Here is a 26848-nt window from a genome sequence, read left to right as displayed (position 1 = left end):
TCTGGGGTCATTGGGTGACTAAAAAAGCTGGGGGCATGAAAGGACATTAAGTATCCCACTGGCAGAACTTCTTAGGTGACTATCCCTGCTCATTTTAGGCTGAACAAAACATCTCATTATTCACTATAGGCGTCTTAAACTATGAAACAACTTATTAGTGTGGGTGTCTTCCAGAGAAATACCAGGCTTAACCACGCAACTGTTTGATGAATCCCACACAACTGGCTGATGATGATGTTAATGAGTTACAGTGAATAAGACAGAAAACTCCTCAGTACCCTTCAGAAATGTCTTATAAATGTTTTGTAACAGCCACATACTTTACTTTCTAGTTCAAATAATTTGTATTTCTTCTTGCATGGTGGTAATAGTTATTCACTAGCTGTGACTCATTTGTAGGCTAATTAAAAGCAGAGGCTGACAGTCGGTCAAGTACATCCTCCATCCTACCGGCGTCTCATCTTATCCATGCAATGTAACTTCCATTCGCACATGCAACCAGTGGTGTAAGGAAACTAAGTATTACTCAAGTACTGCACTTAAGTACAATTTTGAGGGACATGTTTTGCTACATTGTACTTCTACTCCAATACATTTAAGGGGTAAATAGTGTACTTTTACTCCAGTAGATGTATTTAATACCTTTAGTTACTTTGCAGATTTTGATCAATTATGTGATATATAATCCACCTTTAAATATGACTTTAGTTACACATGGAGTGAATCCACAAGCTACCCTGCAATATACAAGTTATCAAAAAATGCTCCAATTGAATGCATAAATAATTATAATCTAAACATAGCCTATAATATACATTATTCTGAAATGGGCCACTCAGCATAACGAGTACCGTTACTTTTTGTACTTTAAGTATATTTAAGTACTTCTACTTTTACTTAAGAAGAGGATCTGAGCACTTCTTCCACCTCTGCATGTAAACGGAATAATTACCTGTAGTTCCGAGTTCCATTCATGAGGTCTCTGTCCGGATAACTCCCGGATCACAGTAGCCAAACGTGTGGGACTCTTCCTCCGTGCAGTCCGGTGTCTCCTTCTGCAGCGCACCGCCTCTGCCGCGCTGAATGGCCGAGTGTCCTCTCTGCTAGCTCCTCTCTCCTCGCAGACTGTCATAAAACAGGGGCCCTTCGGTACGGTCCTTCCGCAAGACGGGGGTTTTCAGCGTCCCCCGTGTCCGCACTCCTGTCAACGTATTAAACCGGGGGTTCACTGCCACGGCGAAAGCTGGTTGCGACGCTGAGGCAGTTTAAAAACCGGCTAGTTAGCCAAGTGGGCTCGCTAGCCAGGCTTAGGAAAGTGTCAGGAACGGACGAGGTGAACTGTCAGGATATCATCACAGCGGGGTCACTGAGTCCAAATGAACACCTACCGATGGATGATCCTCACCAGAGGCGACATTAATGCGTGTCCCCTGCACAGCGAGCTCCCGGTGGTCTTCAGTAATTAGCTAAATGGCTAGCTCGGCTGTTGGATAGTTGGAATTCTGACAGACGACGGTTACTTCTAAACCGCCACTGACACAGCCCCGTTTCCTAACAACCATATCCCAACGACGTTATTCTCTTTAGCTTGTATCCCTATGCCGAAATAAACCCGGCAGAGTCCGCCAGCAAGTGTCAAGGCTTTCGGTCAGGTTGACAGATCAACTCTGCAGGGCTTCGGCAAGCAGCTAAATATGGTTAAGTTGCCTTTCTGACACCGACAGGAAGAGGTGGGCTCTGTGTCACCATACGTCAGAAGAATCAACTCCGCCTTCATCAAAAGTGAAACCCCAATGTTACATTAATATGTATAAATTGTGTATAAAATATGCATTTCTTCAGAGGTGGAAGAAGAACTCAAATATTTTACTTGAGTAAAAGTAGAACAAGTATTAGAGTGTAGGAATACACTTTTACAAGAAAAAGTCCTGCAATCAAAATGTTAAAATACAAATAAAGAATCAAAATCAGAATATACTTAAAGTAACAAAAGTAAAAGTACTCGTTATACAATATGTTTTGATTGGAATTATTGTTGCATTAAAGTGATATTAAAGCTTGTAAAGGTGCAGCAATTGTTATTTACTTTGTATGCTGCAGGGTAGCTTGTGAATTTGCTCCAGGTTTACATAAAGTCCTATTTAAGTGTTGAATGATTATATTCATCATTATCATCATCATAATTTATAATCAATTCTGAAAAGTAACTCAAGGTATTCAATACATTTTTTGGAGTAAAAGTACATGATTTAGTGGGGTAGAAGTAAAAACTAGCAAAAATGTAAGTACTCAAGTAAAGTACAAGTCCCTCAAAATTGTACTTAATACAGTACTTGAGTAAATCTGCTTAGTTACTTTACACTACTGTATGTCCTTATCAGACTGTGAATGTGAATTATCGAATACATTTGTGTTAAGTGGAGCCAAACAGCTGAAATTGGTAATCATGTAAGTAATAATCTACATATCACAATGGAAACTCCCTAAAATGATTCATTTCATAACAGACAATTATTCTTGTATTACAGGGGATCTGACATGTATTATTTAAATATGCTAATGGTAAATTATAGTTATATGTTATGTTTAAATATTAAAAAGAGGCATTATATAATGCTAAGTTTAAGTACATTTATGAGAAATTCAAGATCAGAATTAGTCAACTAAACACCTTAAATGTGTATATTGCAGGTTTTCTTTGCACTAGTCTGAATGAAAACTCATTGCATCAAAATAGCCCAAACTTTCAATTTTGAACAGTGCATGAGAAATATTTGTAATAACATTTTTGCTGAACAGAAGGTTTTGGGCTTCTGATGTGTAATGGAAAATGTATAAGTTACATTTTATCTTGATAATTCCTTTTTAAGAATAGATTCAACCAAAATCAGAGCAAACAATACTGTTTTTTCAGTTATAAAAAAATAAGCACAACAGGATAATAAAAAACAATTTATTTTTTCTTTAAAAAATAACCCACCCCAACAGAGTTCATACTATCACATACAGAGCCAAAACAATATGCTTTCATGTCCTTTCATTCAAATATATTGGGAAGTGCTATGACAAGGACTGTTCTTGATCAGTGGCTTCAATATTGCTTAGTCGGACAGTGAGGCTGTGTGGAGAGGAGTGGACTCTCCGGTGTCCACATGATGCATTTCCAGAGTGACTGCCATTTCGTCTCCCCCCTTTGCAAGGTGCTTTGTTGCTTCAGTGACTGAAGAACTGCATCTGGTTTCAGTGGTAGTGGGAAATGCCCCAAGACTTATTTTTCTTTACTTTTGTCATCACAGGATGAAGGGTAAACACTGGCCCCAACTGTGAAAGGCTTGGCAACTGGTGAGCCAAAATACATAACGGGTTAATATTATATATTTCTATATACAAATCACCTTGGACACAACGAAAGATCAGTAAAACGGTGTACAAAGGCATTTTGATTTTACAAGTTAATAAACACGATTTAAGAATCTTCTGATCTCTTATCTTTTGATCCCTTTCACCTCAAAAGTTTTTTTACCATCAGACAAGATTTGAGGCGCTTTAACGGCAACTGACGTGGAATTTTGAGACCGTTTCCACAGTGCCCTCTTGAGGAAATATCTGACACTAGTCACATCATCATCATAATAATGACAAAGGAAAAAGTATTTATAACCGATACACTATCGATGCAAAAACTGACAGGCAGTGACGAGCGCAAGGCTCCTACCTCTAAGTAAACCAAAATAAGGTGGCTCAGAATATCGTAAAAAATAAGTACATGCATTTTTTTCATTAATCCAGAAAGTGACTATATGTAAAGGCAGGGAATATTTTGTAGTAGTAATGGCACACCCTGTTCAATGTAGCAATCCCCTATCTGTGCCGCCCATGCACACAGAGCACCAATGGGGATTGGCTAGCACAAGTAAGGGGATGCTGCGGGTATGTGATGTTTAAAAGTGAGGATACAAAGCAAGGATAGAATGTGATGGTGGGAAGGGTGACGAGGGATAGTTTGACTTAGAGGGGAATAAGGGGACAAGTGCATTTGAAGAGGTTGGTCTCTACATGCTAAAGAGACGGAGAGGGACGATATGTGTGTGCTTCTGCTTTTCAGGCTAATAATTGTAAATGCCTGCAGAGGGAAGAGCTTTGGGGATATAAGTGTAAAGGAACACAAAGAAGTTTGCAGGTGGAAGATTAGAGCGCACCATCTCTACTGATACATGTTGGAATGTGCAGAATGATCGGAGCAAGTTCAATTGCTGAGAGTAAGTTCAGCTTTGCAGCACTTAAGTGATCACAGATTTATATTTGCCTGCATTCAAATCTACTGAGTGTTGACCTTGCCTATTGCCGTAGTTACCTATTTGTTCTGAAAGCTCTGCATATGTGGGTGTAAAACTTCAATCTAGTCTGCGGCAAGCCTCAGCACAGACAAGTCCCACCATTTTGGAGTAAAACAAATAATCTAAAAGTAAATGAAAAGTGCCTCAAATATCCTATAAGAGCTATGCATACAGAAAAAAAGGATTATCTTCCTGTTGAAGGGCCCCTTTTCCATTGGTTGGCATCACATTTGGCTGGTTAATAATGCTGGTTTAGGTGCATGGGGTGCAAGTATATTTGATACACTCTATGCAAATGGTCCCTCTATTGTTTTGCTAGGCTTACCTCTATAAGCTACATCTCTAAGGGACTCAACAACCAGCATAGAGAGTGCGGCAGGATTCTCTCCTGTATCTACGATATGCTACACCTGCGCTTTCTGTCTCTGCTAATATAAAGACCAGAGGGCTAGCCTCGAATGTACTAACAAACTCTTTTTGTGCAGGACTGGTGGCACCTACATGCTAATGCTAAGTGCTATTGTACCATACCTCAGACTCCTCAAGGCATTTAAAAAAATAACATGATTCAAAAACATTAAAAACATGAATGTAGTTCATGACATGAAATGATACAAGTAAGTGTGCGTGCCCAGAACCACCCCCTCTGGAGGATCACTAAGGTGCGTGGACACTGGCATCCGGATAGGTCAAGAGGCAGCATCGAGGTGGCAGTTATTTTTTTTGTATTCTTTTTTTCCTGCCTGTTTTCCTCCTATCCGTATTACATACTTACATACAAAAGGGGTGTGAATTTAGTGTACAATACAATTACATAATAATAATAATAATAATAACCATGTTTAAAAATTCAACATAAAAAAGAGCAATAGCCCTGGTAAAGTAAAAACAAAGAAATGATAATAATAATAATATGGATAACTGTTTGAGTGCATGAGGCTGTAGAGTCTGCCTGTGTTGTACAGGTGAACGCCTTGTGTTCTTCAGGTGAACGACTGGCAGGTCTGTGGCGTATGTGTGGTGGGCAGTCATTGGGAATAAGGGATGGGGATGAGGTGATGGTTGGCCATGTGCCAACTCAGGTAGAAATGAAGTGGGGGGTGTCAACGGTGGTGAGAGTAGGTGTAGCTCAGGCGAAGTACATGGTCCTCAGGGTGTCGTGGTGAATCTGAACAGCTTTAGCCAGCGCCTGGGGGTCCCGACCGTTACTCTGCCCGGACACATGGCTGCCTTCTCCACTGCAGAGATGATGGGGGAAAAGTTGCAGAACAATGATCAGTTAAACTATATGTAATTATTATCGAAATAAAGTCTCTAACTCGGGGTCCAAATCCCACGTTGGGTTAGAGAAGTCCATGATAGCGCATTGGGGAGAGAAATGCAGCATATTGTGTCCAACTACATCCTGTCCAACTACATCCTGTCCAACTACATCCTGTCTCATTTAAATGTAAGAAAAAAACTAGAACTATTATGATGAAACAATAAAACATGCGCCATTTTATACTTTTAGGCAGGTCAAACTGAATTAAATGATGGTATGCCAATATGATAAAAAAATATATAAGGACACATCATTATTAATTTCCTACCCTAATTTTAAGTCTAATGTAATTTACGTTTAACATATTTATGATAAAAAAGTAATTGAGCTTTAAATATTTCCCTTTTTAAAAAAGACAGAATACAAAACAAAACATATTTTGCTCCTGAGAACTTTGGGAAACAAAACATTTCCTTACAAACAATGAGCTTTTGCAAAACCATGCGTCCATATTGCATCACCACACTCACCTGTCATGTTCTTTGTCCACCAGATGGTAGCGGGCACGGAAGGCCACAAGACGAGCGTAGTAGGCTGGCGCAGGGATGGAGACGGAGCGGGTACAGCGCACGTACGTGTGGCACAACTGGTACGTTAGAATCTGCAACTCGTCAGCCGTGAAGCGATTGTCGTCCCATAAGACGTAGTAATGAGACGGCCGGCTGGTACCCTGGAAACAGAGAGAGGGAACAAATGTGATGAAACATCTGTTGAACAACAAAAACAACCAAATGTGACGTTAAGAGATTACTTACAGCAATGACAGACATATAACATATGACATGGTTGTCCTGTTCTCATTACCTGTATGCCTGCATGGCTGCACAGGTAGAAATCGAACTCAAAGGGATGAGTGATGCTGGTGTCCACTGTCGTCCCGGCAGGAATATTTCCACTCTTCCCAATCTATTAAAAGGAAAAAACAATAAGATCATTATTAAATATTTAGACCAGTATGCAAGTCTTTTTTAAACTTAAAAGCTCACCCTTTCAGACTTGTCGGCACAGAAGAGGCGTGTGTGGTGGCGTTTCTGCACAACAATGTAGGTGATGCCTGGCTGATAGTCTTTCTCCAACTTAATGCACGCATCTCTGATGGCCAGCAGCTCGTAGTGGAGAATCTGCACACCAGAACAAAGACGTTGTTTATTAGCAGTCAAGCTGATATACTAACATGCTAAAATGCACTTTTCCAGCAGAAGTATGCCAGCATAAGCTTAAGTAATACAAAATAAGGCATATTGAGTCCATACATACTATATCAGTATCTCAACAACCATGACTTCTTATTACCTGTGGCAACTGTCCCTCGGGAACTCCGTCTCTGTAGAAAATGATCCTGGTGGGCTTGAACCGAGTCGACTTGTAGAACTGAATTAACAGTTCACGCACCATGTAAGACAAATCCTCAATGATCTCCTGCCTGGGCCTCTGGACTCGCACTGTGGCACAGTATCTGCTGGGATGAGCGTCCATACTGCCTACCACCTGGAAGAGAGGGAGGGAGGAAGTGACAGGTGAGGTGAGCAGTGCACTGTCATTGGATTCCTGCTGGTAACACATTATGAGGAACATTGCAGAAAGACATCCATCATATGTTGGATGGAGAGACAAAAGAAAAATCATGTTAGTCGACTACATCTAAATCCCCTGTTAGCAGTTATTTGTGTATGCTTCTCTAGGAATTGTGGGAGGACCACACCCAATTGTTTTCTTACTTCATACTCTTCCTCTGCACTGTCTACAACCACACTTTGCTCCTCAGTCAGGAGGAACAGACAGATCCACTTTTCTCTCCCATCCTCTGCATTTGTGACTACAACATTTGTCATAAGTGCTAGGCAACAACACAGCCAACCAGAGTTGAGCTGAGGTCAAGGGCGGAACGAGGAACGACGTCATTTCCTTTCTGAACGTGAGTCAGTGATGAGCCATTTGGTTCCCTTAATCCCTCACTAACTTCCCTCTTACTAATTTATTTTCTTTCTTCAGCCCCATTTGTATTGCATACTTGTCTAAATGAACACTCAGATTGACTGCAGACTTCAGTTTCTTATGGGAACTTCTACATTTATTCATTCAAAATTGCATGGTTGAGAGTTATGTACTGCCTCAAGAGTAAACAATACTTATTAAATCAGTGAATTAGTGGTGCAACTAATGCTGGTTTTCACAAAAGTGATTAATTAATCTCATGTATCTGACAGTCAATAAACTTATGAGTATTTCCCTGTTTGTGCAGTCATTTGGGTGAAGTTGATAATAAACACTCAGATGAGAAATAATTATAATGTTTGTTTTTAAAGTTTTTTGATTAGCTTCTCAATATTAAGGGTGTTTTAGCTATTAAACATACTATTTATGGCTGTGGGATTTTTCTTTTACTAGCATAACTGTGCACAGTGTCACATACTGCCACTGTAACCAGGCAACCACAACCATGGGTGTTAGCCTTTCTATGACATCTTGTGGACATTTGCATTTTTTACATGACCTTGTTTTTTCCCTTTCGAGTGCGCCTGCCGACTGAGCATCTGGACTGCCATCAGCGAAGCCACATGACGCTGTGCTACGCACTAACAATCCAATTTCACTTTATATAACTATATTCTTAAAAATAGATAGACTTTTTTTATAGCTTTCTCATTCATCAGATATAGCTTGGATTCAACCCTCTGTATGTTGTAGCCGAAACACGGCTTTGACAAAAACAAACAGCAGCAGGGGACAGAGCCTGCCTCACTATCATGCATATCAATTTGGTTAAATGTAATAATTAAGTGTCTGAATAACGTCATATCGAGAAATGCTGTCAAATCTTACTCAATAGCTCAACCTGCATGTCCTGGTTTGACTGACCCGCAGTATTTGCACATTTCCTTTCTTTTTTCCTGAGGTTATGTTCAGGGTCAACTAGTGTTGTTTACGTAATGAAGGTTTTATTTCAGACTCACAGCAGTAATGGAGGGCTTCTTGCCATCTCCAGCAGGGGGGTGTGTGACGTCTGCTCCCAGGAAGATAACCGGCTGCTGAAACACTGCTGACCTGAGACAGCACATGGAGGAGGAGATGCAAATTAGACTTGCTCATAAAGGCAGTAGGGGGAGTTATATTATCATAACAGGCTGAACAACTTAGATGAGTCAAAACAATGTCATCCAGCTAACTTTGTGTGCTATCATTTCTTTAAAACTTGGAATTGGAGACCTAATACACAATACAAAACTTGGCTTGTAAGTGCCCAGACAGCAGCTTACCGTTGATGAGGCACCAGGATGTTGTTGATGCCTCCCAGCTTCACGTTGATCTTGAGGCAGAGGTTGGAGAGGGTCTGAGGTGATGTCTTCACCACGTTCTTCACCTGGACGCACTGCGTGGCCATGCCTAGGAGGGTGTCCCCAACGCGCTTTACCTCCGCTAAAAGGGCACAGTTTGGAAATGGGAACAGACTGAGGATGCATTTTCTGTAGTTCAGCATTCAAGCAATATTTATTGATGTATTTTAATGATGCCGGACAAAGTGTATATCCAAGAACAAAAACTGCCTACCATAGACAGGAGTCTTTCCGGGCAGAATGACGATGATGAGCTGCAGTCCAGAGTATGTGTTCTTCAGGTGTCTGAACATAGGCTCCACGCTGTCCGCTCCCTGGGCGTATTTACAGAAACATGGCTGACCCTGGATGGGCATCCCAGCATCCTTAGAGATTTTACGCAGCTGGTCTGTGAAGTTTCTGAAAGGAAATCAGATCAGTTTAGATACAATTCAGCATTTAAAATTGTTAGTTTTTCATAAAAAAAGTGGCAAGTGTCTTAACTGGAGTGTAATAAATAATGTGTTTCTTAACTAAATGTAAGGAAAAGTCATCCCTAACTTATTTTGGCAAGACAAGATCATGACATATATATTTTGTAGGACATTATAAACAGGAATGTTATTAACTATATTATACATGAATTATTCATGGTATTTCAGGCTCAATAGGCGGTGGATTTATATTTGTTCTCTTCCTAACAGCTAAAATAAAAGAGGATCTTGTGACTTGAGAAGAGGTGTAGGGGGAAATGATATAATTCCTTCCAAAAAATGTATTCCGACTGTTGGTTAGTACTTACTTAAGCACCTCTTCTCTGCACTGTTTCTGGGGGGCAAAGCAAGCAATCGCCCACACTTTGATCTCAATGCCGTTATAAAACTGCTTCCCCCTCATGTCCCACACGCCCTGGTTTGGAGTTGCGATGGCACGATTCTGTGGAAGAGAGGGGACAGGGGGAGAGAAAGTTTAAAACAAATGAGCAATTTAAGTCTCCCTGACTTACGACTTAAAGACTCTTTTGGCGTAACTCAAAAACTGATTACATTTTTGCAATAATAATTTAATTGGGTCTTACCCGTCCTCCATACTGCAGGATAGGGGCAGGTAGCACCCTGCCTGTCACCTCAGCCATTTCATCTTTCACTTTGATCCCAAACTCCTGGATGTAGGGGTCCAGGTTGAAGTTAGCATTCTTCATCTGTGAAGAGAAAAACACCATCCATCAGATCCCACAATCTCTGAGTATAAACTTTAAATCACAGAGTCATACATTCTCATGCGTTGTTGTTGTTGTTGTTGTTGTTGTTGTTGTTGTTGTTGTTGTTGTTGTTGTTGCTGTCCCACCAGTTGTCTCTACAACTCACCAGCCTGCTGATCTCCTCCTGTCTGTCGGGCGCAGAGCGAGCCGTGGCTTTGATCATCGTGGAGGTCTGATTATCTGTCAGCTTCTTGATGCATCGTTGACCTGCTACAATGTTACACACCTGGAACCAGAAAACAAGATTCATTAGAGTGAAAAGATTCTTTATTCACATGCACTAATCCTGAATGCATCAAGTCAGAATACAAACATATATCACATAACTCTTTCAGATCGTTCTCACCTCCAGAGGCAGGTAGGTGTGCTTCTGCTCCTGCCCCACCTGTAGACAGGGTAGGTGGGGGTATTTTAGCTGCAGGTTGTACTTCTGCTTGAAGTACTGGGCCACTGTACATTCTACTGTCTGCCCACTTTCTAGCTGGAGGGGAAACCTGGATAAACAAACAACAAACTTGAACTACTGTATGATCTGTATTAAGAAATTGCCTTTGCTGTTATGCTGCAAATAATTTGAAAATACACCATCACTTCCCAGCTTCTAAATTGCTGATTCATCCAGGTGTTAAGTTATAACAATAATAACAGATCAGAATCCTATTATATGGTCTGTGTACTTACGTTTGGTGGCTGGCAGGTCGTCGGGTGACATTGCATACACGATATTTTCTCTTCATTTGTCCACAGTGGGTCACCTCCACCTTTAGGCCTGTTAATGGCAACAATAAGTGATAAACAAAATAATTAACACAAACAAATACAAGAGGAATCGAAATTTACAAGAAAAGTAATCAAAAGGAGACACGCATCACACCTGATGTGAGAAACAAAATCTTGCAACAGAGGCAATAATGTGTACATTTATTTTTTGTGAAAGGTTTATCATGGAGTGTTGGAATGCACTTTACACACCGGCCAGTGGCCCACCTTTAATCTCCTTGGTGAAGCGAACTCTTTGGGAGTCAGTGAGAGTCTTAGGCTGCTCGTCGATATTGCGGATATCCAAGACTTCACACATGAACTCAATAACAGGCTGGGCTTTGTAGAAAGCCGTGGCGGACACTAGAGGGAGACAGAGAACAGCAAAGAGTCCATACAGGTCAGAGAAGGACAACTTAACAAAGAGGTCTATGTAAGTTCACAAATTTAATAAGGCTTTACATCCCAATTAAAGGCATTTATTAGAGCCGCATTTTTTTTCCAGTCATCCAATTTCAGTAAAAAGCACGAGATCACTGAGTGACTTCACACACTCGGTCCCTTCAGTGACTCACCATCAATGTTAAGCATCATCTTCCACATGGCGGGGCGCACAGACTGGTGGAAACCAAACCAGACTTCCCTCCCCCCACCCAGTGGGTGGTAGTATCCTTCAGGTGGGGAGAAAAATGAACGGCCCACTGGAGTGTACCTAATTAGAGGAGCAGGAAAAAAAGACATGACTTAATTCAAAAGCATGACCTCAGCATGACTTCATGTTCACAAATGTTGTGGTCTCGTGTAGGGTGCGTTGCAGAATAATTTTGCACCTAAAATGACTTGAAAGCACTCTTGGGGGGGGGGGGGGGGGGGGGAAACAAGAACTGCATAGAAAAACACCGATATAAGAGTAATGAGGAACTGCACTGGTTTTGTCTGAAACAGGTTAAAGCATGGGAAGACATTATTACTGAACTGATACTTTCCACAACGGTCTGTGACTTTAAGACTTTCTTTTTGACCATTTTCAGGGCGAGTCCTCATGATATCAGTATTGCCTTGATTAGCATTGTTAGGTGTACACATTCACACAGGTCTCAGCTAACAACTTTTGTTAAGTGACTCTGATCCCTGAAGGTTTAATGTCTAATGCATATAAATGGAACAACACAGTAAACCTTACCAGACTGCACAGTCATTTTGTCGACTTGGAAAAAATACACCTTATCAATCTGAATATAACTCAATTTGTCTTCACCAGGAGAGTTGCACTATGTCTGTATTTTTGAGACAAAGAGGGAAAGGGTTGTTATGGTCTACCTCATAGAGGCCAGGTGGCGCATGGCCACGTCCAGGGCTTGAACCGAGTCGAGGGGGACCTGCAGCCGACCGCTGACCAGAGTCTCCTGCAGCAGGCGCCATGACACTTTGGCCAGAAAACGGATGGACACCTTGAAGATTCGGTCTTTGCCCTCACCTGGGATAGTTACCTCAAATTCCACCTGGAGAAATAGAGGAAAGAAAGGACAGATACAGAGAGGAGAGGTAAAGAACAAGGCTCCAGGAGACGGAAAACTATTTCCAGAGATTGATTGAAGATGGACGATGCGAGGGAAGCAAATTACCAGGCTGTGTAGTATCATGTGAACTTCAGTTGAACAGGATTCATTACTCAAAAATGTACTCATCGCTGTATAAATTCTTATACCGTATGTGACTATATGCATTACCACATGTGTCTGATCCTTTTATATATAGTCTATATGGTCTGAAGCCCTAAATAAATAGTTTGATGTAAACTAATGTGCTTTCTCTCTAAGTGTTAGAGGAGAAATCAATACCACTCTCAATGGTGAATATGAAACCACAACCAGCCTCCTAATAGATTAGCTTAGCATGAAGACAGGAAACTGAGGGAAAACTGCAAGCCAAACTGTCAGAAAGAAACAAAATCTGCCAACAAGCACGTCTGAAGCTCACTTATAACCACCCATATTGTGTTGCTTGAATCTGTACAAAAATATAAACTTCACAAATTGCAGTTTTTGAGTTGGAGTATTTAATCCCCTATTTATTATGTATGCTAAGCTTAGTTAACTGGCTGTGGCAAGACAGTTACAAAAAGGGTTTTGATCTTCTTATCTAACTCTCAGCAAGAAAGCGAATAGAATAAGCGTTTTTACTTTAAGACTAGAAATAACTGAAAGCAGAACGCTTTGTACTCAAAAACATATGGAGACAAACATTCTCCAACCTGACAGTAACAGTTTTTCATAAAAGAGTGGGCGTCTGTTTTTGTTATGAACACTGGGATAGACATATGTGCTCTGCAGGAGATAAATAGTGCTTTTTGTTCAATCATTTTCACTAAACCCTTCCTCCCCTAGAGATATAGTTTTACTCAAGCTCGAAAAAGGCTTAAGATCGACGTTATTGATCCCTGAGGAGACATGAGTGTGAGGGAATGGCATGATGTGAAGCAAGACCAGTGTAAACCTTTACCTTCTCACTCCCAATAGGAAGTGCTAGCACTGTGTAGATGTTCTTCTTGCCGTCATACACCGGCTTCCTGTCGCCAAAGAGCTGGGGCTTGAAGTGTTGCACCATGTATTCCACCACCTCTCTGTAGGTAGACAAACACACAAAAAAGAATGAGATTAACAAGAACTGCTGTGCCTAGTGAAACCATCGCCATTGTGATCGTGGTAAGGGGGGGGGGGGGGGGTGCAGCTCTCCAGAAGATAGATTATTGATCATGCAAGATGCAGCTGTTGGGTGCAATATCTCATGGTCACAGGGGTAGAGGGAGGGACAAAAAGAGTTAGGTTGTGGGCGTTGGGCCACCTTTCAGTGCACGGTGCCTTGGCCTTCATATCAAGTGTGGGGGATTGGTCTAAAAAGAAGAGGTCAAAGGGCTTGACCTTTGGATGCCTTTTGGGAACCTTTGTCTTGAACCCCAAATCCAAAAAAGACATGAGAAGGTAATTTCAGGTTTTCTGGGCAAGCAACTACTCTATCAGAAATAGAAGTTTACTGATTTGTTCATTTGTTATTGTTGACACACTTGGATGAACAAAGCTCTTCTAAAGTGCTCTCTTGTCTTTTGCTGAGATCTTAAATGCAATGATTTGCATGTTCAATCAGAAAATAATAACTCTATATGCCACTAACAATAAGAATGATTTGGTTTTGAGGAAACATGCAAAAGTCAGAGTCAGATACCATTTTTGTTTAGGAAATTATAATAATAGTTGCATTTTTCTAGATAGAAAGACAGATTTTACACTGGCTCCAACTGATTATTGATGAATCACCAATGGGCAAAGGCTCTTACTCAGCCACACAGGGACAATATATAGAATATAAGTATAGTATACTATAGTGTATAGTAAGTCTTTATATTTTAAACGCACACTTTATCTTTAATTTAATCAGCACCACGTCACAATTATTTATTTATATGTACAATTTTAGCAAGTTTTTATATTGCCCTGTTCCTGTAAGCCAGTACAACAATATTTTGTTTAATAATACACTCTGTGTCTTGTTGAAATGAAAATAAAGTATGTCTAAGTCTAAGTCTAATAAACTCAAGAGTTCCCGGACAAGACTAGTGACAAGACACTGGCCATCTCAGTATGATACAACACGTTTGGGCTTTAGCAGAGAAGGCTGAGTAAAACAGAACATAGCATTGATGCCTTCATAGAAGAGAAAATTCTCCTAAATCAAACATAACAAAAACATATGTATTGTGTTGTTTCCATTTATCCTCAAAGGCAGACCAAGCAAGTCTTATTTAGAGAGACATGTACTCTGGAGAGCTTTGACAAATGTCAGCATGGCATTCCCGCTCGGAACAAATGTGTAATTTATGTTTATGAACTGTTTGTTGCTTGGATGAAAGTAATAAATGTGGCAAAGCATAACCATAACAGCACTTATATATATATTTGTTACAGCTGGAATAAAGATGGAGGGGCCCAGTAAAAACTATATAGGGATTATTAGTTTCACTGTAAAAATGAAAGCTTGCAAGCATTTACCAAGTAACTTAGCAACCCATGCTAATGTGGCTCTGTGCAATGAATAGAATACAAATAAGCTTTTCTTTTGCAATAAAACCTGCTCCAATCTGAATTAGTTTGCCTATTTCACTCTAGCCTTTTATGACAAATGTATCAAACCACTAACAACATCTTTATGCTACCTAATCATATCGTTAGAAACCTTTTAATCTGCATCAGACAGCAAAGAATTAAGCTACCTAATACCAGGGCTCCTTCAAGCACACAGTATAGGCAACAGTCAAGGTGAAAGGGTCAGTCAAGATTCACTTTGACGCCACCATCTGTCAGTGACTGCGGCCAAACTACCACTGGAGAAGCTTCCTACTGCCCAACGCGCTGTGAAACATCCTTTTTGCCTGATTCTGCACAGATGTATTGACTTTTATTACCTTTCTTTTGCTCTTTAAGTTGATGAGTATTTATACAGGTAGGATTTTAACACAGGCTTTACAGTCAGTTTAAAGCAAGAAGAATAAAGCTGCTAATTTATGTAATTTAAATATCCCTAAATATGCACTTTAATCTCAATCAAACATTAATTTTCCTACATTACGGAGCTGCGTGCTACAAACACTACTCATGGTGAAGAAAACCAATCCATGCAAGGCAGACTTGTAGAGCTCTGAATTAGTTTGCATTCTTTTCCCACACAAATAAATAGTAATCAACCTGGAAAATACGTAAGTTAGTTGTTACAAAGAATGACATTTAAATCCAGGGGCGCATTGTTCATGTTGAAAGTAGCTGTTGTTGCTGCCTTCTGCAAGAACGTCAACACAGTGATTACAAGTGACTGCTTTCTTTCATCATTAAATCCAATTTTCTTTCATTATCCAATTTCAAGCTGTTCCACACAGCAGACATTTCAGCTGCTTGTTGACTTTTTTAAAAGCATGCCTCGCTGTCAAAAGTTTAAAAATGCTAATGAAACATGACAGCCGACTAGTACTGATCGTGCAGATTGATGTTGGACATCATAGACAAGAATAACTATTGAAGGTGTAGCCACCGTCTTCACATCTCCTTTTACCTGTTGACTCTCCGCGGGCACTTGTCGGGCTTAATGTCCACCTCATAGTGAAAGACGTCCATCTTTGGGATCTCCACCTCGAAGTAGTTGGCCAGCAGCTTGATGGGCTTGCCCACGGTGCCAAAGCCAGGCCGGCGGGGGGCATGGAACACCTGCTGCAGGGGTGGGGGGAAGGCCCCCATGGGCACTGGACAGGAAAGAGATAGAGAGCCATCCACAAGGAAGGGTGACAGAGGGGAGGAGGTTCAGATCAAAGAGGGTAAGGATGAGCGCAAAGCAACAGCAGGAAAAGAAGAATAATTTAATTTAGAGGAATGGCAAATGGCCAAAGCAGGCATTCAAAACAAATAGAGTGGTTAAGTGAGGAGGTGGCAGAGGAAGTGGTTGTGAGAGGGCAATAAGGGTGAGAAATGTGGCAGGGAAGGAAGCGTAGGCAGGGGCAAAAGAGAGGACATGATGTTGAGGTGGACACAGGAGAGAGTGGCAGGAACAGGAAGGCAGGAAGAAGGAGAGGGAAAGATAATGACAGAGATAAACAATGATAATGAAACAGTTCAGATTTAACATGTATATATGGGACAGGGGGAAAGGAGAGAGGTATATTATATAAGAAGTAAGATGAAAGTTGATTGAGGAGAGTATTAAAAAAAGGCATAAGGAATAGGAGGAGGATTAACCAGATTAGATCAGATGAGGATGGACAATGATGAGAAGGGGGAGGATGGTAGAAATATAAATTATGGCGGGAGAAAAAAGGGAAATAAATTAGACTATTTTTGTAATAGTGTAGCAAAGGAGCAAAGCAGGATTTGGATGATTTTACACATTGATCTTTATTCTTCAGGTTTGTTCTGAACACATCCCAGCTGTAGGGAACATACAATATTTTTACACTTTTCAAAATACCTGACAAACCTTTTTTTAACTTTCAGTGGTTTGTTGCAGCTAACAACCTTTATCTCGTTGAAGGGTTTTTCAGCAGCCATACTAGCATGGTCACTCTCAATCTTAAAAACAAGGGGGTCCTAGACTGGGTGCAGAGTGTGAGGTTAGCTGTGACTCCTGCCTGAAAGGGGCCCAGGGCCTTAACCTTGGGGTCCCCAGTGAACAGCCCTTCTCCACCACAACAAAGACCCCAGCTGCCCTGCTCCTCCGTAACACACACACACACAAATTCAGGGGTGTACGACAGAGGGAGCGCCCTTGCTACGGTGATCACCCACCCTCACACACACAAACGCAGGGGGCCCCCTCTACATTCTCAGCCTCACCATGGAGACACCTCGGCAACACAGCATTGTCATGGATATCAGGGGACCTGTGTGTTGTGTGTGTGTGTGTGTGTGTGTGTGTGTGTGTGTGTGTGTGTGTGTGTGTGTGTGTGTGTGTGTGTGTGTGTGTGTGTGTGTGTGTGTGTGTGTGTGTGTGTGTGTGTGTGTGTGTGTGTGTGTGTGTGTGTGTGTGTGTGTGTGTGTGTGTCGCTGTGGTCATGCTGAAGAGACCTTGGCCCGGCCCCTTTTGGTCCTGCACTGTTCCCAAATCAGTCCAAGGCGCCTGTGTATCCCAGACTGGAAAAGTCCCATTTTAAAAAGCTACGAGGGAAATCCTTGGGTCAAATAAACCCCTCAATGATATGCTGACTAAGCTTTTCAAATCTGACAGGAAGGTTAACATTAGCCATAAAACACGGCAAGATGCTCTGCTTAGTGTGTGAGTCTGTGTGTAGTATCAAATGTAAAAGACATCTGACAAACACCCAGACACTGGACATGTGTTGACCACACATACTCTTTGGGTAAGAGGGCATTTGTGTGTGTGAATCTGAGCATCGTGAGTTGTGATTGTTGCGCGCCGCACACACACAATGACACACACTTTGCTCTCGTGCCAGTGAAGGCAGATGGTGAGAAGCGGAGCCAGCGCTTTCACATATCCCAAGACAATAGCACTCTTTCCCGGGCGCTAAGACTCAAAGCAGACTTTGGTGCTGCATCATAACAGGAAAACACTCACTAACTTTCTTCACAGTGACGTAACAAGCAATAAGCCCACGTCACATGGGAAATGACTACTTTTATAGTCGTAACTTAGGGAACATGTAGTTTTTGTGCACATTATTTTGGTTTATAATGGTAAATGTGCATGTTTTAAAGATCCTTTGGTGAAATCTGCATACAACAAACTGTAAGCTCATTTTAAAACATAGATAATAAACAGTAACATGTTTACAATTAAAGGATCAGTATGTAGCTTTTAAATATTTCAGTCTAGACTTGTATGGCTTGAGCAGTTTGAAAGTGTGATATACTTGTCTGTCTAAATACAACTATACAAGTACACGCTGACATTCAAAAATAATATTACAATGACATTAAAATCTCCAAACTGGACACAGTAGCTGATTATTACCAGGACACCCCTACCCTTGTCACAAGATCCCAACAGACCAAGCACATAAAAAAAAGGGAACAGACAATTATGCATCAATTGTTTTGGCCAAACCATTTGGCTCTCTTCATAATTGGCTGTTGACCATCAGCTCAATCTCTGAAAATAGCAACTGAATAATCACACTTCACACAAAAGCAGACTTTGAGATGAGGGGCCCCGGGGGACCCTTCCCCCATCCTAAAATATAAAAACGTTTCAAGTGAACTTAAGGGTCAGCATTTGATTTGACTATGTAATTGCTATCTCTGGATAAATGTACAAATGGAAAAGAAATGTTGTGCTCAGATAACTCTTAATATAAAAACCTTCCCATTAATTAGTAAACTCCAGGGTTCGAGGTTTTCCACAATAGGAGGACTTTATACCTTGGCATATACTACCTACTTTATGTTTTAATTTGCTGCCTCCACACCTCAGTGTCATACAAGAAACCTGCTAAATAAAGATCATCACTGGCACTGATAAGCACTAGCTGTAAATCTAAATCATGCAATGCAGAGTGAAAGCCTCACATACAACTGCAATGCACTGCACATGCTTCTGTTATACTAAAAACAGATCATGTCAACTCCATAGGCAGATATCACAATTTAGGATTCTTTTTGGTGCATGATAAATAAATAATGCATTTTTCTCTGCAGATCTTAGGCCTGTGTCTCTAATGTGCGAATGTAATGCATATGTGTTAAACAGTCTTAAGACAAGCTAAGCTAAGCTGTCAGTGAAGGGGAGGCTGGGTGCAGCCAGATGCTGCTGCTGATGTGCTGCTGCTGGAAGGCGGGCTTCACCTCATCCCTCCTCACCCCGATTCCCACGACCTCCATGGCCCCATGCATGGCTGAGGATACTGTCAGCGCTCCAAAATGCATGTCTGTAGCTTAAAATCTGGCTAAAAATATCCTTCTCCACACAGTGGTGTGCATGCAGTCTGCAGGAGAGCCACCTCTATCTCACACTTTCTCAACAGACTGGGTTGTCTCCTTCTACATCACCCTGATGCTAAGGCCAGGCTACGGTTTTCCTAAATGCAGTCTCCAGACATAATTCTAGCGCCAGGATTGATACTATGTTAAAGTGAAAAGATGAACCTACCATCGCCAGACGGTCCCGGCTCCATCCCATTCACTTAGCAGCGCGGGTACAAGCTAGTTTGTCCGGGGGTGCTGTGGCCAAACCACCGGCCCCTTCAGGGTGGAAGCGTCTCAGACTTCCAGCCCCCTCCTCTCGGCGTGTAGTCTCTTCCCCTCTCGGTGTACCCCCGCCCCCCTGCCACTACCAGAACCCCCCAGACCCACAGAGGAGTTGAGGCTACCGGGAATAGCTGGCTCGTCTGCCCTGTGACCCTGCAGGTAGATACGGTAGAACCGGAGGGCGATACCGTGTGACTGATGCCCGCTCTTCTCCCTCCACAGTGCGCTCCCTCCCGGCGCTGTGATGAGTCCGACAGTCCGCGTCTCTGAGGTCTCTGGTCCGTCTGTTGTGCTCCTGCTCACCGTTCAAGCAGGATTCTTCAGCAGAACAAAAAAAGGCCAGCCCCTCACCCCCCCAAAAAATCTGAAACTTCTTCTTTGCCATTAGAAAGTGCTAAAGGAACTGTTGATGAACTTGCTGTCACACCCCAGAGGTTAAAGGAGAAACTACACTGCAGATATGCAAATGTATGGACCTGGACAAGTGTTTCAAGAGATGTCCTTTGAAAGTTTTCACCAAATGTATGTGCAAAACATACACTTGCGAGGTTTAGAATTCGTGTGAATTTATTACTACAAAAATTAGTATTTTATTCCTGTACAGTATTTACATTCAATGTTTTGCTAATCTTAGTCTATGTTATATTATAGTTTACCTGCACATTGGTGACTTTCAACATTGTCTTGCACTATTTTATTTCAGTTTGTTTCTACTTGCCCTATTTTTTTATTGGTTATGTCTTTATTTATATTGCATTGTGGAAGAAGCCTGGGACTTAAGATTTTCCTTGCAATAACTGCACTGTTGCTACCATGCATTGGACATATGTGAATTGATAATATCAATGAACTTTCATGCGCTAGAAAAAATGTGAGATTTCTTTGTGATCAAAGCTTCTTTTTAAGCAAAAGTAACCTGGGCATTAAAAAAGATGCTCATCTATGTCTAACCCTTTTGTCCCCTAAAGCCTAAACCACAGACAGGGGCGCCGTAAGGGGGTGTTAGGAAGATTTTAAGGGCCCGTGACTGACAGGGGCCCAAACTATTTTTGAACATAAAGAAAAAAATCTTTAAGTAAACAATGTGATATCTTTTCATGGGGCCCAAAATCCCTGGCGGCGCCCCTGACCACAGACATTACGTGTGTGTAAGCATCTGAACATCCAAGAGGTTACAATGTTCTTTCATGTGCTAGAAAAAGAAACCATCTGTCATTTGTTTTTTCACTTTTTATAAGCCTTTACTAGAACTTTTTTTTAAGTGGATCTTCAGTATTAGGCCTATTTAAGATGAAAATGTGGCCAAAGTTATTTTAGGATCAGGAGATTTCTAAATATTTTGAACGTAATGTGGAGGAAAAACATACTTTTCTCTGTACAGTTAGTTGTATTTTTTGGGGAAATTCAACATTCTTAAGAAGAGTTGGGTCAACGTCAAATCAAAGTTTAGGCAAAATATCAATAACTGCATCAACGTGGCACCACAGTAACAAACCATAAGAATGATAAGCCAATTAAAACTAATAATATGTTTTTTCTTAAGATTAATTAATTTGTTTAGACTCAGTGTTAAAACTAAATGTCCTTGTGTCTAAAAATACATTATCAAACCAAGAAGCATCCATAAAAAAAAAGTATGCATAATGCAATGATATAATACATAATTATAGAAGACTCACAGGACCATTTATATTTATTGTGAGTACTTTTGATACTTACTGTATTACAAATTTACATTTCTTTTAATGTGTATAAAGATACTTCTACTTTATTTTTTTATAGTGCGTTATTTTAGCCTTTATAATTATATCAGTTTATATCGAGAAACTGTTATATCAGTGCACAGAACGGACGTTGACTTTATCCACATAATTTGAAAATCTACCAACGTCTGGCCGGAAGTCGTAAGCACGCGCCTACGTCACTTTACTCCAATGCGGAAGTGGTCGTCATCGCTAAAGCAGTGAGTTGGAAGGTCTGTGAGATGTGATCAAATGATTGTGATTTTGCAAATAACACAGAGTATGGTTCAATAGTTTCAATGACCGAAGCCGTTTCTGTTATAAGTATGTTTTTTTCGGCACGACGTGTAACTCAGTATTTGGTTTTAGTCTCACAACCGTTAAGTTCAGTGCACGTCTCGTGTGTGGGGCTGGCAGTTAACGGACAAATCAATCACTGACTGCATGAAACAAATACATATTTCTTTAAAATGACACATAATAAGACATTCAGATTCCGACATTCCGTATGAACAGTAATTGTACACATTTGTCTGTTTATTTTAGCTTGGGTTTTATGGTTGACATTCAAAAACCTCTCTAAAAATTGAATCGACTGTTTTTTTAGACCGTTTAAAGCCCCAAAATGTCGTGGATAAGGGAAGGTGAATTAAACCTGATTGAAAGGATATCCGCCAACATCCTGAAGGTAAGCCTAGATATTTATAATCTTTGTTGTCAATCTTATCGAAACTATCATTTTAGTAGTGCCTGAATTACGTAGTAGGTACAAATCTGATCTCCGTCTTCAATCTGTACGATTTAAAAACAATAACGTTCTTCTTAGTGGTAGTTGTGCTCCTTTTAAAAAAAGATCTTCTTAAATTAAAACAAACAAGGAGATTATCTATAGTATAGTGTTTTCTGAATTGTTATCATTCTGCAGACATGATCTTCTTTTTGAAATAAGATCCTTACAAAAGTATTTAAGGATTCTGGAAAAGCATCTATAGCAGTGTTAGTTCAGTTCAGTTTCTTCCCAAGTCAATCTCAAGTTATGCCCTTTTCAATAATATGGAGGTTTAGCTCTGTGACTCGAATTAAATGTTAATGATGAATCAGTTGTCAGAGAAATGTTCCTCATTAAGAAGCTGAAACCAAACTATATTCGACATGTTATCACAGTTGTTGCTAAATATTTGTCTGTTTATTTAATCTCTGTACAACTGTGTCAGTATAACACAAATCTCTGTTGACTCCCAGGCTGGACCCATGCCTAAACATGTTGCCTTCATCATGGATGGTAACCGCCGCTTTGCACGTAAGAAACAAATGGAGCGCCAAGAAGGACACATGCAGGGCTTCAACAAGCTGGCAGAGGTGAGATTTCTTTGTGATTTAAAGCTTGCCTTTTCAACCACATGTTACCTGGGCATTAAATAAGATGCTCATCTATGTGTCCCCTAAACCACAGACATTACGTTGGTGTAAGAATCTGAACATCCAAGAGGTTACAGTGTACGCCTTCAGCATTGAGAACTTCAAGCGCAGTCAAAACGAGGTGGATGAGCTCATGGTGCTGGCCAAGCAGAAATTTGAAAAGCTGTTGGAGGAACGGTGAGTTTCAAGTTAAGGATTAAAAAAAGCTTTTTTACCCAGCTGTTGTTTGAGGGACAAGTCACATTTTATACGTCACATGATTCCCAGCTTCCTTAAAATAAAATTGGAGCAAACCAAATGAAGTTATGTCAGTGTGGTTAAAGTAATTTAAATGTCTTTAAAGATTAAAATGCACATATCTCGGTATAAGTCTTTACAAAATGACGTGGGATTCAGATGGAAATTTAAGAGGCAACATTTAACAATATTGTTTCAAAAACACTTGGTCAATCCTTTTGAATCAGCATAGTTCATAGTTGCATTCAAACACATCCACACTGAGGAACTAATGTATAGTTTTGCTGCACCTACATAGAGCAACAGTTGAATACAATGACATATAAACACCTACCACTGCATTGTCCATTGGGTAATATATACTGTTGACTAATGCCAGACAAGGAGGAAGAAAACCTGACTTATAAATAGGAGTGCACAGTATTAATTATTTCCAATGCTTTTTTGGCTGATGCTGACTTTCCTACAATACACAAGAATCTCTACTTGATTTAACCTCTAATTCTCAAGCTAAGAAATGTATTTAAACAATTGAAATACCACAGTCAAAGTGTAGGTGTGTCAATCCGCAGTTCACAAATGACCACTAGATGCTGACATGTGATCCTTCTTCTTTTTTTTTTGGAATGCCAGGCTTTTCCCTAGGTGTTATCTAAATCTTTTTGTTATCCAATCTTGCTTTTTGTCTATATAGATCACTTATGGTTGAGTTTGCAAAAGTTTTCCAAAAGACATAGTGGTGCCAGAAAATGAAGATCACCAATTTAAATATTTTAAAATCTCAGTTTCATCAGAGCGTCGGCTTGCAGTGGAGCCTATATTAGACTAGACCCGGCGCCAGAACGAATCTAAAGGGAGGGCATATGATTTTCATGGGAGGGCACACCAAACCGTCACGTGCTGCGGGCCTGCGGCACAATATATATCAAACAGCAAGGCCAACAGCATTGCGTAAAGACACACACTTATCGCAAATACATACACAAATAAAGGGCAACATAGAAACCACTTTTGAAACATAGTTTGCGTGGCAACACAAACACAGGTAAATCACGAGCAAGGCACACACTGGGTAAGGATGGCAGCTTCCTCATCGTTGCTCTCGGAGAGAAATAGTAGAGACGGAGACGATGAACTGTTTAGCCCTCCTTGGCATGGTTTATTTTCTATGCACTGCAGGCGCATCCTTTCGCTCAGCCGAGCCCATACTTGTCAACCCTCCCGATTTTCGGCCCTCTCCCGGTTTCCTCCCGCGGTCATATTTTTCCCGATTTCTGACAAAATCAGATAGCTCATGACTGTTTCCACTCAGACTTTAATACAGCTACACCATTGTTTGGTTTCCATGGTAACACGTCTCTTTAGTAGCGCGCCCAACTGAAAGTCTGACAGGGTGAGGCAGATAGTCACCGAAAACAGAACAAGAATCGACAACTACTCTACTCTCTGCTCACTCCTTTCCTGCCCACACATATGCTCCATCAAGGATGGTGCTACAGGCTGCACTTAGAACTACAATAAGAATGTTAATGTTAATCTAACAGCTCCGGCGATAAACTAGCACCCCACCCCCCCATTTGGCATTTTGAAATGCTCCCTATTTCTGAGGTCTCAAGGTTGGCATGTATGAGCCGAGCTAACTTACAACATTATGTTGTCCAACTCTGCATCTTTGTGCAGCGTATACTCAAACAGCAATAGGAAGAGCCCACTGCCTGACTCGGACATGCTGTGGAGTGAATCGTGGTCACCTCTGAGAGGGAGTTGGTTGACAGCTAAAAAAGCTATAATATCAACGACAGCTGACTCGTATAACGGTTCCGTGCCAGCTGATCTGCACCGAAGTACTAATTTCATTATTTGTTTCCTCGCGTATCTGTCTCTCTCTCCACAAACTCTCACATGGAATGTGTTTTTTGATGCGGCATGCCTTAGCAGTCCTTTATCAGTCTGTAATGCGTGTTTCCAGTCGCAAAAACCTTTGACAGTAAAAGCCGCATCAGATGAAGACGTATTTTACTTTAAACTGTCTACAGGGGAAACAAAAGGCTGCGTCTGCTTTTAACAAATATTCAAGCCATGGCCTGTTGTTGTACCATGCAGTGGCAAAATTGCGTTTCTTTCCTGAAAACAATCTCCCTGGATAACGATCCAGTTTCACCTGGTTGGGTTTATTAACCCCAAGATCACCTGGGGCTGTTGGTCTTTGAGCGGTTGCTGGCCCAATAGTACCTGTTGATGTGCTGCAAGGGAGCATCTGTAGTGGAAGGCACCGGCACAGAGGAGGAGGATGGCGGCGGGTGTGGTAGAGGGTGTGGCAACGCAGGCGGTGATGGTAGGGGCACAAGGAGCTGTGCCTCGGAGGATAGCGTTGGTGGCTGCCGCGTTGATGAGTCAAGGGCTAGCTGGGCTCTCTAACTCAGCCCAGGGGTTTGCCGAGGTCAAGCTTGTGACATTAAGGCGCGCTGCTGCAACGGCAGGTGCAGGGTCGCCAGCAGCACCATCGGCTGCAGTTCTTTCATCGCTATTTTGTTTCAATAAATCCTTAGACCTTTTAAGCCAATTTCTGATGTCTATTTTGTAATTCAAAAAGAAATGGGAGTCTACAGAATGCACAATAAACAAATCCAGAATAGGCGGCAGAGGGTGACGCTGTGATTGGTCTAAATGTGGACGAATCACAAATAACAACAGACACATGAATTTATTTGACGTAGCCTGCGATTTTTTTTTAGTTACTATCTGACATCACATACATCGTAGCATAAAAGTTCACCGTTTTATTTATAATAAACATTTTTTTTATAAATGTTAAATAATACAAAACGTGTTTATTGGGGGGAGGGCAGGAATGTCAATAAACATGGGCCTGGCCCTCCCACGGCGCCGGGCATGTATACATATATCTGGTATGACAGGCATACTCGGCTTTAGTGGTTGCTTCTTGCTTGCGGACTTCACCGCTTAATTAAAAAATTCCTTACGGCAGTAACGCTGCGGAGAATAAATTGTCACGAGGGTGGCTATTGATGCAAGGAGTGAGGGGTTGTTGTGTTGAACACCAACACTTGACAAACCAGCTTCACACAGAATATTGAACCACAGACTGCTTCAGGGAAACTGCCCTATGAGGGAAATACAGAGAGTAGCGGATCTGTATCGTTAAGGTTTAACGGTACTACTACTTTTATCGATACCGCTTATCGATCCGGTCCTTGGTATTTTTATCGGTTGTTTAAAAAAAAAAAAAAGGTAAATTAACTGAACTAAATAAATTAAATAAATAATATTTCACATCAAAAGAAACAACAGTGTTTTAAAGGTACCATGTCATGGCCATTTCTACTGATCATAATTCCATTGTTGAGGTATACTAAAATACATTTATATAGTGCAATTTTCCAAACTCACATTGGTTTCTCATACAGCATCTCTGTATAGTATGTGTATTCACTCTCTGTCCTAAATGGCTTGTTGGAGCTCCTGCCCCCCCCCCACTATGAGCCCAGTGGCCGTCTGAGAGACAGCAAGACACCGCGAAACCTAGCCCGAAACACACACACACCCGCAGCCTGGCTGGGAGTTTGTGTGTGTGCCCAAGCTGAGTTCCGCAGTGTCTTGCACCAGTGAGCCAGCTCAGTGTCCCGCTCCTCGCAGCAGCGAGCCTCGCAACGTCCCGCTGAGTGTGTGTGTGTGAGGAAGTCCGCGGATTGG

The 26848-nt window shown here is 41.2% G+C and overlaps 3 protein-coding genes across 5 annotated transcripts in view; 1 reads left to right on the top strand and 2 right to left on the bottom strand.

Moving 5' to 3' along the window:
• ago3a (argonaute RISC catalytic component 3a) overlaps window positions 1–1708 on the bottom strand; it is a 35809-nt gene extending 34101 nt beyond the window's left edge. For both annotated transcript variants that reach the window (XM_079691835.1, XM_079691836.1), the window contains exon 1: window positions 953–1708. In XM_079691835.1, coding sequence (XP_079547961.1) covers window positions 953–971 — 19 coding nt within the window. In that variant the 5' untranslated portion in view covers window positions 972–1708. The remainder of the gene's footprint in view (window positions 1–952) is intronic.
• Window positions 1709–2934: 1226 nt separating this feature from the next.
• Window positions 2935–19778, bottom strand: ago1 (argonaute RISC component 1). Of its 2 annotated transcripts, none has more exons than XM_079693906.1 (19): window positions 19639–19778; window positions 16096–16282; window positions 13498–13618; window positions 12316–12497; window positions 11571–11707; window positions 11209–11358; window positions 10918–11005; window positions 10583–10730; window positions 10343–10462; window positions 10054–10176; window positions 9778–9911; window positions 9211–9395; window positions 8919–9078; window positions 8616–8706; window positions 6955–7149; window positions 6648–6782; window positions 6466–6567; window positions 6132–6331; window positions 2935–5575 (listed from the first exon to the last, which is right to left on the bottom strand). In XM_079693906.1, exons 1-19 carry the CDS (start codon window positions 19661–19663, stop codon window positions 5467–5469), a joined length of 2592 nt encoding a protein of 863 aa, XP_079550032.1. In that variant the 5' UTR covers window positions 19664–19778; the 3' UTR covers window positions 2935–5466. The 2 variants fall into 2 exon arrangements, with proteins under 2 accessions (XP_079550032.1, XP_079550033.1); XM_079693907.1 differs by having other exon boundaries at window positions 11224–11358.
• A 1955-nt stretch (window positions 19779–21733) lies between these two features.
• Window positions 21734–26848, top strand: part of dhdds (dehydrodolichyl diphosphate synthase) — a 17239-nt gene continuing 12124 nt past the window's right edge. Inside the window, 4 exon segments of the mRNA XM_079692340.1 lie at window positions 21734–21802; window positions 22086–22166; window positions 22721–22837; window positions 22932–23074. Of these exon segments, the coding sequence (XP_079548466.1) occupies window positions 22104–22166; window positions 22721–22837; window positions 22932–23074 (323 nt within the window). The 5' untranslated portion in view covers window positions 21734–21802; window positions 22086–22103.

This window comes from Notothenia rossii, assembly GCF_949606895.1.
Source record: "Notothenia rossii genome assembly, chromosome: 7".
NCBI lineage: Eukaryota > Metazoa > Chordata > Actinopteri > Perciformes > Nototheniidae > Notothenia > Notothenia rossii.
This window is presented reverse-complemented; position numbering and strand designations above follow the sequence as displayed.